This window comes from Pocillopora damicornis, chromosome 11 (genome assembly GCF_964200805.1).
Source record: "Pocillopora damicornis chromosome 11, jaPocDami1.2, whole genome shotgun sequence".
NCBI lineage: Eukaryota > Metazoa > Cnidaria > Anthozoa > Scleractinia > Pocilloporidae > Pocillopora > Pocillopora damicornis.
This window is the reverse complement of record NC_142680.1, coordinates 6,123,107-6,136,826: the sequence shown is the minus strand read 5'-3', so window position 1 is coordinate 6,136,826 and position 13,720 is coordinate 6,123,107. Positions and strand designations below refer to the sequence as shown.

The window sequence follows — 13,720 nt, the reverse complement described above, 5'->3', positions numbered from 1 at the left end:
AAGAGCTGTCGTTACCAATACCAATCAATAGAAGCTGTTGAAGAGGAAGGAGGAGTACTAGGAATGAGTCTCTCTTTCTAGTACTCCTCGTTTGTTCTCTTATCAGGTAGGCGCCTGTAAGATTTCTTCCTCGAGTTCCCAACATGGCAGACAAAACAGTAACAGCGACAAAGAAGACAGCCGCTGAACTCGACGAGGAAATCGATGAATTCATGAGAGAGAGGTCCAGTGGTAAAAAGCGTGTCATCACTTTCACAGAAGAAAATTGGGAAGAGGTATGATTGTTGATATGCATGAAAACTTGCCGAACTAACTCACACGTGTTCACTCAGCTGGCTATTGTGTACCGATGGTTTTCTACGATCGAATCATGGAAATCGAGGAACCAAGGATAACATGCAAGTTTGATTTTTTGTGATATCAGGCAGATACTCTCAGAAATGAACGCTCTCTGGCTCTGGAAACTATTCCTCCAGAGTGAGAGATCAATCCTCGTCGGGCATGAATGTCCGATACACATGTAGTGGTCAGCTGTTAGCCAGCCGCAGGTTGGATTGGTGGGGAAGAAATCTGCAAAAATATTAGTGACATCATCAGATGATACAAGAAAATCTATCACGTTTCTTTTAACCGTTCCACTCCCAAGATCAGACTGGTAATTCTCCCCACTGACTAATGTTCATTTCCTTGTTACACGTACAGTAGTTAGGCAGGAGAATTTGGTCTTATTCCAAAGTAATGCCTTAGAGCTGATAAGACTGTCTGTTCTCGTAACCTGTTTACAAGACAACTTATTAGAATTGTAAGGAGAAGTTACATTTTGATCACTTGTGGGAGTTAAAGGGGTTAACCTTTTCAGTCTCAGGAATGACCCACAAGGAATTTCTCCTTGCAATGTCAGTATAGTTTCAGACAAAAAGATTGTGAGAAGACAGAATAATGAGAGTGAAGAAATTTCACATCAATTTATTTTCAAAACCAAAATCATAGGCAGTGTACGGGAGATGATGCAGTCCCCAAAGCTTTCTCAAATATTGTGAGACTCACTCTCTGTCTTGTTTTAGGAATTTGAGAAAACACCTGCTTTTATGACAAAAACTCCTACACAGGAAGAAATAGATAACAACCCAGCCTTAGCAGCCCTTCAAGCTATAAAATATGAAGACGAGGATCCTGTAGGTAAGCATGAAGTATTTATTAAATAATGATATTCTTGGAAATATCATGTGTGTCTGAATGGTGAAAAACGAGAGCATTTTTCATGTAATTCGAGTGCAAAATTGTAACATGAGTGCACAGTTGTAACATTCGTGTAAATTACAAATAGCACACATGCTGCAGAAATTTAGTCGGTCTTGACTTTCTGTTATTCATTTTTCATGTAAATTATTAACAATTAGCAACGTGATTTTTGTGCAATTTGGTGTAAAAATGAATAAGCACTTAAATTTTTCAAAGACTACCTAATGCATTTGCCTTACACGTTCATGTAATTTTGTTGTCTTTGAAAAATTACTTGATTGTACTTATTAAAACCAAATTGCACTGGTAATCATGTTGTTACCTATATGAATTAGGTTTAAAAAAAGGAAACCTAAAATTTGACAAAATTATTTTAATGTAAGTTTTTTCTTGACCATGTAGCAATGTTCAAGCAGAATCATGCTAAGAAGAAAGAGAGATATAAACCACCTGGGGCATACTGTATGATTTAGCACTTAGTTCTGAGAGCTGAAAAATTATCAGGAATGTATTTTAAAAACAGTGAAAATAATTAATGATCTTAAGAGTTAGCCCTTTAACTCCCATGAATGACCAAGGGAGAATTTCTCCCCACATTATCAAGCAGACAAGTGATGAGGTTACAGAAATATATGAATTAGGGGATTATTATTTCATTGATAAAATACCAAACTCTCCAAACAAACATAATAAAAATTGTATAGCAGACAGTAAGGAGAATTACCAATTGAGATCTTGGGAGTTAAAGGGTTATAGTACAAGAGTGCATGACACAGAGTTAATATGAGTTTTATTTACAGCAAGAGCAGAAGCATACAAAGAAGATGGTAACTATGAATACAACAGAAAAAAATTCAAGGAAGCGATTGCTGCTTATACTGAGGCAATCAAGGTGAAATGTGATGATGCTCATCTCAATGCCATCCTCTACACAAACAGAGCAACGGCACAAATATGTCTGGGTTAGTATTGATATGCCTACAATTGTTGCCAACAAATTGAAACAGACCTTTTTGACCCATTCACCTTGGTATTGATGGCCAGTGGTGAATATTAATTTTTATCTCACTGCTTTGAGGCTTCGTACATGTAAGTATTCACCACTAACCACCACTTCTTTGGTGAATAGTTGTTAATAATAATAATAATGATAATAATAATGATAATGATGGTAATATTGATGATGATATTAATAATGATGATGACAGCACTAACAATTGTAATGATTTATATGTAAATCATCATTTCTGTTAAAAACACTTTTATAAGTATTGATGATGATATTAATAATGATGATGACAGCACTAACAATTGTAAAATATATGTAAATCACAATTTCTATTAAAAACACTTTCGTAAGTATTGTCCGTATTTCTTCATTTTGTAGGTTTTTTTAAGCTCACTAGAACACAAGGACTCAAGGTTTTTGCAAATAAATAAGTCTAAAGAATGAATGCCACATCTCCACACAAGATTAAAGCTGGAGTCCTTTAATTTCTTTTGACAGGAAATAATCGTAGTGCCCTCAATGATGCCACAGCTGCAAGGAAGCTAGAACCAACTTACATGAAGGCTTTAATTAGAGGTAAGTACATAGGTGTACACGCACATGTAGGGGCTCTAAAATTTTTCAAACTAGTTTGATTTTTTTCCTTTATCTTGAAATAACCTTTAAACTCTCAGAAGTGACTTAGATTTAACCTCTCCTTATAACATCCATACATTATCTAGCAAACAGGTAATGAAAATACTCAAACTTATTGGGTAGGAATTTTTTCTTGATCTTAAACTTAATTCTTGTAACTTATTTACAAGGAAATGTGTAGCAACTAGAAGGGAGAATAATTAATAATCAAATCTTACAAGGACCTGAAGGGTTAACAAAGGGAAATAAAATTGAGCGCATGTTTAAATATTTAGTTGCTTCATTCTAGGCTAGGCAGGCTAGGCAGGTAATCCACTTGGATTTAAAACTGACATAACGTGTCACTTACTTTGTAGGTGCCACTGCTTGTGTGGAGCTTCAAAAATTTGAGGATGCTGTAAAATGGTGTGATGAGGGATTAGCTGTATCCTTTTACATCTTTTTATCACTTATTAGCTACCATTTCTTTGACAGCATGCCCAAGTTTTGCATCTCATAGAGCCTGTTAGAAGGCCTTCATGATGAGCCCTCTGGCACCACAGGAGCTCTTGGAGCCTGTGAGAAGGCCTTCATGATGAGCCCTCTGGCACCAAAGGAGCCCTTGGAGCCTGCGAGAAGGCCTTCATTATGAGCCCTTTGGCACCATTGTCTCTTCGTCCACAGGAAAATAATTGAGGCCTTAAGCAACACAAGCCATAAAGAGGTCTGCAAATGGTCTGGTGCTGATAATGACCAGACTGTAGAAAATCTTTTGCTTTTAAATTCCAAGTAATAATTTTTCTCTTCCTATCTCCCTTTCATAATTATTCTTTTCGCATTCATGCGTGACTCGCCTGATTTCACAAATTAGCCAATCATGTCAAAGAACTTTAACCTTTACATTGGAAAACTGATGTGGACATTTTTTGCATACTTTAAGTTTGTTTTCGAGGAGTTTTAGATAGTTGTTTCTGAGCTTTCATTCATGTAAATTTGTTACTCCTTTCTTTGCAATTTTAAGAAGCTTCAGAGTTTTTATTTCAGCCTAATGTTGTGGTTCATTTAACAAGTTTAATAAATTTTTTCTTTGGAGTTTGGATTTAGCCTCTTTTTTCGTAAATGGATTTTTTATACAGACCATGGAAAACCTTTCCCTGATAGCTAGACTAGTTATTACAGACTATTTGAATTCCTGATGCATCTGCTAGTACAAATATCTTTGACTTTAATAAGATTGAAGCTCAAAACCAAAGGCTTTTGGATTTAAGGAAAAAGGCCGTTGCAGAACAGAAAAGGGTGCTGAGAGATCAACGGAAAGCAGTGTTAAAGGAAAAGAAAGAAAGATCTGAAGCAGAGGCTTTGAAATCAGCAGTTAAGGTGTCTTTACAACCTATTGTTGGTATGAGATAGGATTTTTTGATGAGTTTGAATGTTCTCATTACTTGTTTGCTGGATGATGTATCAATATTATAGGGAGAAGTTATTTGTTAATCACTTAAAGAAGTTAAGTACATGTAATGTAACTCGTTAGAAAACACTAAAGATTTTTAGAGAATTTGGTATTGGATTACTTTATCATCCCCTTATTGATATTTCCGTTTATTCTCATTACTTGCCTGCTTGATATTGTATTAATATTGGGAGGAGAAATTGTCTTGGTAACTTCTGAGAGTTAAAGGGTTGAATTGACTTTTTTTCCTAGGCCCGAGGAGTCACTTTGGAGCATGAGGATGACTTGTTGAGGCCCATGGCCGATGGGGGACTGGACATCAAGGTCTCTTTGGACAGTAGTGGTATACTTCACTGGCCAGTCATGTTTGTTTATCCTGAGTTTGAAGAGACCGACCTGATATCTTCATTTAATGAGAATGACAGGTGAGTGTTGCATAGGGTAATTTAGAATTATCAACTGAGTTGATAACGTAAATTGGCCACCGTTAAGAGCTATAAAGCGGACGTTTCGAGCGATAGTCCTTCGTCAGAGCCATTGACGAAGGGCTAACGCTCGAAAATGGGAAGAAAAATACTTCACAAAACAAAATGAATTATAAGAGCAATTTTCAATCGAGTATCAAAGGCAAATATTGTCTGTGCTTTACCTCGCTCTTTGATTGGTGTTGACATAAAACGAATACCGATCGTGGCTTGGTCATCCGCGTTTTCCCGCGCTTTTAGCTGTTTCTCTGTTTTAATTATGAGTTCTGATTGGCTAACGATGATGTTTTTCTTCGTTACAATTGTACGTACTGATTTAGTTTTGGTTTATCAACAGTCAATTGAAAACTGCTCTAATTCGCATTTTGTTCTGGAATGATCATATGGCCTTTTTATCTAAATCAAGTAATCTTCTGTTTATTGAACATTTGTCAGTGTTGTTGATTACAGCGGTCGTTTCGTTTTTGTAGAATGGCAGATCATCTGTGTGCCATGTTTGACCAAGAATCTCCTCCCTGGGACAAAGAAAGGAAGTACACTCTTGCAAATATCGAGGTAAATTTATGAGAACAGCACACCTCTTACCTCTTACCTCGTTTGAGGTCCGAGCTGTAAGTTATGAACCGAATTTTTTCCGGTAAATAGAGAGGGAAGATGTCAATTCAAACAAACTTTTAAATTTAGCAGGCCGCACACTGAAATACAGCACGTAAAATTGACCAGTCCTTGCGCCCCCATTTAAAGAGAAATTTAATATATGTATTTAGTATATGCCACACTGGCTATGTGGCTAACTATGACTAGTCGGTTGTTGGGAAGTGCGCCCGCACTCCTCTCCCCCTAAGTGACGCCGTTCATTTCCGAGAAAAACAGTTCTGCTTGAATCAGACTTTCTGCAAAGCCTTAATTTTCCATGGAGTTGCTTTGCAAAAATTGCAAGCATGTATTTTGTGATCATACTCTAATAACCAAACTGGTGGTAACTCTTCCCAGGTTTATTTTGAGGACTCGGCAAGAGAAAAGCTTTGTTTGGTGAAAAATAGTAGCTGCCTGAAAGATATACTATCGGACTCGAGGTGAGTCATACAAGATGTATCATTCACGTTTGCCGGGTATCAGAGCTAAAAAACACTAGAATACTACTAAATCTTGGCTGTACATATGGAAAGCATGTCTGTAATACAGGTTAAAAAAGAGGAAAACATTTAAGTTAGCTCAGGAAACTCATCGTAATGGATTTATTCCAGTTTCAATACCCCATGGAAAAAATGCCTTCCCGCAATGACAAATGCAATGCCTTCGCCGCTTTTTTTCATCAAGAATTTTTAAGAGAGGTTAACAGGGCTTATTGCAAGAAGGAAGATTTTTGGATTATAGGCTCTTTCTATGGAAGGTCTCTTATTTCCAAAGAGGATATTTTATCTCTCTTTTTTGGTTAATCACCTCAGTAATTTTTCTTTGGTTTTCCCGATGGTTAGGTTTGTGGTAAAACAGAGAACACCGTCGTTTATTATCCTAAGTAAAGAGTCTTCATTCCGGACAACTTTCCTCCAGCGATGTCAAGTTGAGCGATAACACGTGCATTCGGTACAACGTCGGGTCTACGTCCGTAGCACCCCAAGGTACTTCGAGGAGATGCCGAAGGGTCTCCGATTCAAGTTGGCGAGTGAAAGAACAATGCGGGGATTTGAGACCATTCCCCTAATAAAATGTCGTCTTTAAATATTGTATTGACTTATTCTATGTTGGCGTGCTAATCACACGTGAAAAATATGGACAGTAAGTAAACGCAATGCATTTTTTTTCATACGTTGGGATAGTAATTGTCCAAAGAAAAATCTTATATACAGAACGGACTTTTCTAAAGGACCTTACTTCAAGCTGGTGACCGAAAAATTTCAATACATCATTGTAAATGAGAAGATATTGTAAATTTAATTCAGTATAGATTAGAAATGTAAAGATTTCGAAATGTTCAAACATCGTAATGAAAGGCGCGCGCGAAACTCTTTATTTTAGGCGGGAAAAACGCAACAGAAGTCAATTCGATGGGACAAGTTTTCGAAAATGAAGGTGGCAAATACAAGATTGCGACAATTTTGCAGGAGTACAAGTTTTCTCTGTACAAAGCTCAATTCTTTCCATCAATAATAACTGTACAGACTCAATTGCTCATAGCCTTCACAGTGAAACTTCACGAGGTATTTATTTTCTTAGTAATGCGCTGGAAACTTGAAGTCAAAATTCGTACTCGCAGTCAAACTTGTTCTAGAATTTAAAGATCTCTCTTATCGGAGAATGGATTCATATCTGCACCTGGCCAAACCAGTGTCTGCAATAATTCATCAGACTTGCAATTGTTGAATGTAAACAGCGGTTGACCAAACTGAAAAAAGTGTAAGATAACCAATAAAAATTACCTTTTGTTGCGCAGATATAAACTTGCTGTGAAGTTTACATTACAGCCTAGAAATTTTGCACGCGCGAGGACTTCTTTTTGCTTCCGCAAGCGGAAATTCATCTTGCTGTGAACTGTCGGTTACTTGAGCTTGAGTCCTTGAAGCTGCACAAACTTTTCTCCGTTTGCTTTGGTAATAACACAATAATTTGTTGCGGTAGAGTTGAAGGGCAAGATCTTCATTTTAGTTCTTTGGGCCGACGCTGAGAGATAGGGTAGGTCGGTTACAACTACAAACTTAGCGAGAGAAAATTATTTTTAGTTGTTCAAGCAGGGTAGTCTATGTAAAGACATTGTTCGTTTTTACCTGCTAGTGCTGTGCGACGTTCGACCAACGCATTCGAAGCGTTGTTGAACGACATACCTTGCCCTACCTTGAGTAAGATCTATTTTCAAGCCAAATCTATGACGATTATTATCTTCTAAATAGGGCTTGGATATAGGAACCTTTAAAATTTGGTTGATTTCATGCACGCTTTGAATATTTCCTTCGTTAAACTGAGAGATTCATGTATTTAAGAATTTAAAGCTGTAATCTGTGTCTAATTTCTCTAAGCTATGCGGCGCTCGTGAAAGTTGTGAACATCACATACTTGATCTCAAAAAACACTCGTACACTTTTCATGCATGGATAACTAGAAGTGATTTCGTTTCGAAGAATAAACAAACGCAGGTGATAGCTCAATTCATTTCCATGTACGAGATGTACTAAAATCCAATAAATACTTAAAGACAATTGTGGTTAATCACGTCTATTGTGGCGTAAAGTTAATTGCTTGTGTAAGCCGCTAATTAAAGCGTGCATGGAAAAAAGCACTCATCCGAACTTACTTATTAAGCACATGAAAGCCTAAAATGTAAAATGGGAAACATTGTCAACACTCATCGAGGGCAAAATATCCAGGCTGAAAGAGCAATCGCCACGGTCAAAGCAGCAAGTGTTTTTAAAGCAAAAATGAAAGAAACACAAACAGAAAGGACAAAAGCATCGGAGGAAATAGAAAAGGTAGTTAAACGGAAATTTCGCAGGAAATCAACTGTGTTTGGATGTAGACCCATAGGGAGACTAGCTTCTGGTGATGAATCGCCACCACCAAACACCGCAAGCTCCCAGAAGGATGTTCTAAAGTTTGTACGCTGGTGAGGATAGAGGAATAGGTTTGATATTTTTACTTGAAGGATCAACTGTCATATATTTAGTCGTTATGCTAAAATTCAATGTAATTATGAATATCAGCATTAAAAAATATGCGTTTTGATTTTGCTTTTAATGTCGTCGTACTGAGCTAATCGCATCCAACAGTTTAGATAGATTGGGCCAGTACGAGATCTCCTAATTTTTTAGTGGTGAATAAGTTACCTAGCTTGGTCATGAATGCAGAGAGAGACGATTATACCTCGTTAATGTATTCATGTTTTGAATTTAACTGCGATTCTTCTAACATGTCTGGGCGGAAAAAGTGATCGAGTTTTTATTTGTTGCTAAGTGATGTAAATTTATTATTTTTTTCCTTTCTCTGAAATCATTGATCACCTAGCAACTGTTACCGGCTTTCTCCTCGCTTCCAGTAAGTGGTTTCGTAGCTCAGTTGGTCGTAGCGCGCAACAAGTATTTGGAGGCACGAGTTCGAATCCTGTCTAAGCCTGTATTTTGTTCGGTTTCTTTTCGCAATTTCTTTAATAGCAGCTCATCGAGGACCATTTCTTAACTTGTTCACCATCTAAAGGTCAAAATAATATTTATTTAATTAGTTGTGCTGTCAGGTTCATTGTGAATGACCAGAAACACCAGCTGGCTGATTTGACTCAGACAACTTTGAATTGAGTTGAATGAAACAACACATTATGTCTACTTTGAAATTAAAACAAAGAAATTATTGAAAAAGATCCTGAACGTCAAAACAAGGGGGGGGGGGGGGAGGTACTTGGGTCAATATTGATAGGGTACGTGCCGCTGGCCTCTCAAAACCCCTACCCCTCTTTAGTCAATCTTATGGCCAATCGTAGACCCCATTTTAGTACATTTTTGGTGAAACGAAGTTTTCACGATCACAACTTATTTACCTTCATTTTATAAATCTACCTCATAAAGCCTTACCTGAAATTTCTTACCTGCTAAATCCTGAAAATGTGGGACCACATTCTAGTAACTCTCTATGGAAAATGCAGCTCCATTATAGTCAATCCAGTCGTGAAAACGCAACCCCATCCAGTGGCACAACCCTATTAGCTTATTATTAAGAAGTGCTCCCCTCCCTTGGCTCGATTACTAACCACTGTTCGGGAATATGAGCCCACGCTCCTTCCCCCGAACCCACCTACTCGGGGAAGAGCAAAGACCGGACACGAGAGAGCGGCGAAAATTGAGCCTGTCCACACCCCTGGCTGAAAAATGCCCTAGAATAATGTTCAGGCATCGACGAGTGTCGAACCTATGACCGTGCTCTCTTCCTAACTGCATTGAAGACAGGATTAACGGAATTAGATTACCGCTATTTAAGTCTGGTTGAAAATCTACGAATTTCTTTTTTAATTTTCTGTCTCCTTAAAGGTCAGCGTTAGTGATACACTGGTTGTTAAGGACACAAGTGTTGCATGGAATGCGTTGAGAGACTTAGTCAGCCGTGAAAGAATTCCCTCAACTCAAGACACGGGACGGGGGCGTCTTAAATCGATAACAGATGCCATTCGGTTCACTCGAAGAACTTCCACGTCATCAAAAACAACGAAGGTGGCCAGCGGGGAATTTTCGTACAACGATATGCTAATTGTAAGTGAAACCATTCGTTTGCAGGGGTGTGCGTGCCTTCATTGGCGCGTTCGGGCTTTCGGGAGTTCGGGTGCTCGTGCGTTCGTGTGCTCGTCCGTTCGTGTGCTCGTCCGTTCATCTGTCTTTCATCCTTGTTTCCTCCCTTTCTCTCTGTTTTTCCCCCTCCATCTCGAACATACTTACGTCAGCTTATTTTGTGTTCGACTTTTTCTTCAGACAGAATGGGAAACACACTGCCACTTTTGCCACTCTTCCTCCATTGAAGAAAGCCCTCTTAATCGTTGCCGTATCTGCCCAAGGGTTTATCACACTGATTGTCTTGCTAAGCGAGGGCATCTTTCAGGGGATGGGGCAGCTGAAACTCTGACGCTTGCAAATTCAGAAATCGGCTGGAGTTGCTGTAATTGCGTAAGTTGAAGTTCATAGCTTGAGATCTCGTCAATACGACCCGTAGTTTTATATTTATTAGATAATAAATATTTGCATGTAGCAACATGAGGTATTTAAGAAATAGACCGTATTTTCTATTGGTTTACCGGTGTACTAACCTACGCGGGATGTTGGGAAAACATGAGTGATTTACAAGCTTTTTGAGTGTCCTCCTAACATCCCAACATGATTACAGTAGAACCTGTATAGAGCGGTCTCCCACAGGGATTGGCGGGGTGACAGCTTATTACGGATTTACCAAAGATTAGGCGTTTGAAGTAAAACGATAAACAACGCCATTTTATGCCATAATTGACCTCTCAATGTACATAATCTCGCTCGAAAATACTGCTAAACTGGATTTTGGGAGAGAAAAATGGATTAAAAATTACGTTAAAGATTATGCCTAGTTTTATTTAATTGGTCCCGCTTTCAGTGACCGTTAAAAACGGGTGGAGGATAATAGAAACAGGTCATGGGGACCCAGTATAGGGAGACCTTAACCGCTTAATAGAGGTGAAAATTACAGTGATTTGGGGAGAAACAAATTCGGGACTTTGGTAACTGACCGCTTAATACAGGGTGATGGCTTATTACGGTGCCACTCAGTACACGTTCGACTGTACTTAAGTTTCCTTTGTCGGGACGTTCATTTGAAGAGCGTCCCCACCAACGTGAACTACATACAATAGTCACCCTTTGCACATGTGCGATGAGATAATGAGAGATCGTCTATTTCTCATCCATTTTTTTCATTTTCCTCTCTTGATTAACTAAGACTGGTGAGAGTCTAAACAAGTAAAAGTTACATTCTCAGCTTGAAACTTTTAACCCTTTAACTCCCAAGATCTGATTGTTAATTCTCCCCTCTAGCTGCTACGCACCTCCCTGTAACTTAGTTATGAGAATTTGGTGTTAGATCAAGACAAAAACCTGTACCTGATAAGTTTGAGAATTCTCAGTATCTCTTTCCTGGATTAGGTATGGATATTATAGGGAGAAGTTACATATTAATCTCTCCTGGGAGTTAAAGGGTTCACAGCAGGGATGAAATAATCTCATTCTACTGAATTTTATTGCAGGAAAATTTATTCGATCTTTTATCTGACAACGAAAAGATCGATATAATGGAAACATTTGATCTAATGGACACCAATCAAGGTCGGTAAGGAATATTGAAGTGAGCTAAGACTAACGTAACAAAAATGTTGCTTCAGAAGGTAACTAGTCGTTTCGCCTGCGTTTCGTTTCCCCAACGGCCAGTTTGGCTAACCTCTTAGGTCGTTTCGCCAACGTCTCAGGGTATTTCTTTAACGTCTCAAAGGTTGTTTCGCCAACGTATTACAAAATGTTTCATGATTCCTGGTTCGGCGTAACTTGTTCGACTTCTAATCGACCGAAAAGTCGAAGGGGAGTTGGAAACTAGCGTTAGTGAACTGACCAAGACATTGACGAAAAGACGTAAGACGTTATAATCGTAGGCGAAACGACGGCAATTTCATCAGCATGTTTAACTATATTTCCTATTAATTCCACTTAGATTCTTTTATAAACAAAGAAGAGTACCTTTCATACCAGAAGGAGAGATACAGAAAGTTAATGGACATGGAAATGCCTGGTTATCGAGTGATAATCGAGGAGCGGATATTTGACGACATGGATAGGAACAACAATGATCTTATCGACTGGTGGGAGTTTGTGATTCCTATGTGCGTGAGGAAGTTGAGTGAACGGGGAAAGGTACTTATAATTCTGTGATCTGTGATTAATGTCGCTTTCAGGTTCCCTGTTCGTCTCGGCCTCTTACGAGAGAGTGAAGGGCGCGATGGAGATAGAGTATGGGTACGAGGTTGATCTGTAAAAATGTACCTCACCCCACTCAAATTTCCTCTTGTTAGGTCAGGTAACGTTCTGTTGTAGCTGGCCAAAACTAATCTAAAGTAACGAAATTAACCTCAATAGTGAAATGAAGATGCAGCAAAAAAGGCTTGATAAGTTTTCCTTTGTAGTGGATATGGTGAGAGGTTATTCTTGGCAAGACTGATCTTCCTGTTCAAAAGCAGGCCACTAGTTTCTGGACAATTAAAAAGCTTGTAAGGGAAATATGATGTTTTGAATAACTGCATTCCGCCAAAAACTGAGATGAGCGATTCTAATTTGTAACTTTCTCGTATGTGGACTCGGCATTTTTCTTTTACCCTCCGTATTTTCTCTCTGCATTCAGTGCCTACGGACGTGGAACAGATGCTTTCATTTTTTCTCCTATTTTTCGACAGAGAACACTCCCATCTTTGCTTACAAGACAGGAAATTTACAAACTCAAACGATTTTTCAAAGAATACGATATGGAAGGAGAAGGAGAAATCAGGAAAGATTTATCTCGAGAGGTCTTTAAGAACTGGTACCTCTCTTTGATACATCGACGAGAAGAGGAGGTCCCGATTTGGGACTGGCTTGGGACTGAATATGTCAAAATAGACAATGAAGAGGAGCACTCGTTGTGTCAGCGGTTTGCCACGGTTAAGTGGAAAGACTTTGTGTTAAATCACGCGTTGTACATCCTTGCCGCGCGACCGAATACAGGCTCAATGAGGCCTTACGTTCCACAATTCAACAGTTTGAATTTGGAGTTCGATGAAGACGATGAAGATATTGAATATGATTAGAAAACAATTTCCTTTAATTACAGGAAAGATTGGTCCTGTCGTAAACATTTTCACTCTGTGTTCTTATTGCATGTCACGTCAATCTTGCACATGCCTGAAAATGGTGTCTTCCTTAGAGGACATTACATGATGTATAATATGACATACTAGTCGGTTAGTTTTGCAAAATAAGATTTAGATTTAGTCGGTATGTTCTGAAGTAAAAGATTTATTGTATGGAAACAGGTTTTCCTTTTTTCGTTTAAAGCTTCAGCTGGAGTCACTACTTTTGAAATAGGGGAAAGTATGATCTAATGAACCTCTTTTCTTGGCGTTATCTTACATCATCTTTTGTTCAGAATCTTCAATCTTCAAGTCAAGTGTTCTCTCCGAAACTGGAAGTAGTTCATTTGGGAGTTTGGATAAAAGAATTTTCCTATTTCCTGGTTTCCGTCCATCTTAATGATGTATTCCCATCTTCAACCTCACTCTCAAGGCTTTCGCCAACTTTCAGGGAAAAGGCCCTCGGAGCAAGGTTGTTCCCATCCTCTACCTAAGTCAGTTCGAATGGATCTAAAAGAAAGTGTTCATAGTGGCCATGGTCACAAACATGAAAT

The 13,720-nt window shown here is 38.5% G+C and overlaps 2 protein-coding genes across 2 annotated transcripts; both read left to right on the top strand.

Moving 5' to 3' along the window:
* The first annotated feature begins 91 nt into the window (after window positions 1-91).
* Window positions 92-7,242, top strand: LOC113683734 (hsp70/Hsp90 co-chaperone CNS1 homolog). The gene is made up of 10 exons (XM_027201005.2): window positions 92-275; window positions 1,065-1,179; window positions 2,043-2,204; window positions 2,750-2,827; window positions 3,244-3,311; window positions 4,100-4,243; window positions 4,569-4,741; window positions 5,272-5,356; window positions 5,795-5,877; window positions 6,280-7,242. Exons 1-10 carry the CDS (start codon window positions 144-146, stop codon window positions 6,374-6,376), a joined length of 1,137 nt encoding a protein of 378 aa, XP_027056806.2. The 5' UTR covers window positions 92-143; the 3' UTR covers window positions 6,377-7,242.
* An 879-nt stretch (window positions 7,243-8,121) lies between these two features.
* Window positions 8,122-13,589, top strand: LOC149037170 (PHD finger protein 24-like). Its single transcript, XM_089187480.1, has 7 exons — window positions 8,122-8,399; window position 9,203; window positions 9,811-10,029; window positions 10,246-10,437; window positions 11,541-11,619; window positions 11,999-12,198; window positions 12,735-13,589. Exons 1-7 carry the CDS (start codon window positions 8,122-8,124, stop codon window positions 13,122-13,124), a joined length of 1,359 nt encoding a protein of 452 aa, XP_089043606.1. The 3' UTR covers window positions 13,125-13,589.
* Window positions 13,590-13,720: the final 131 nt, after the last annotated feature.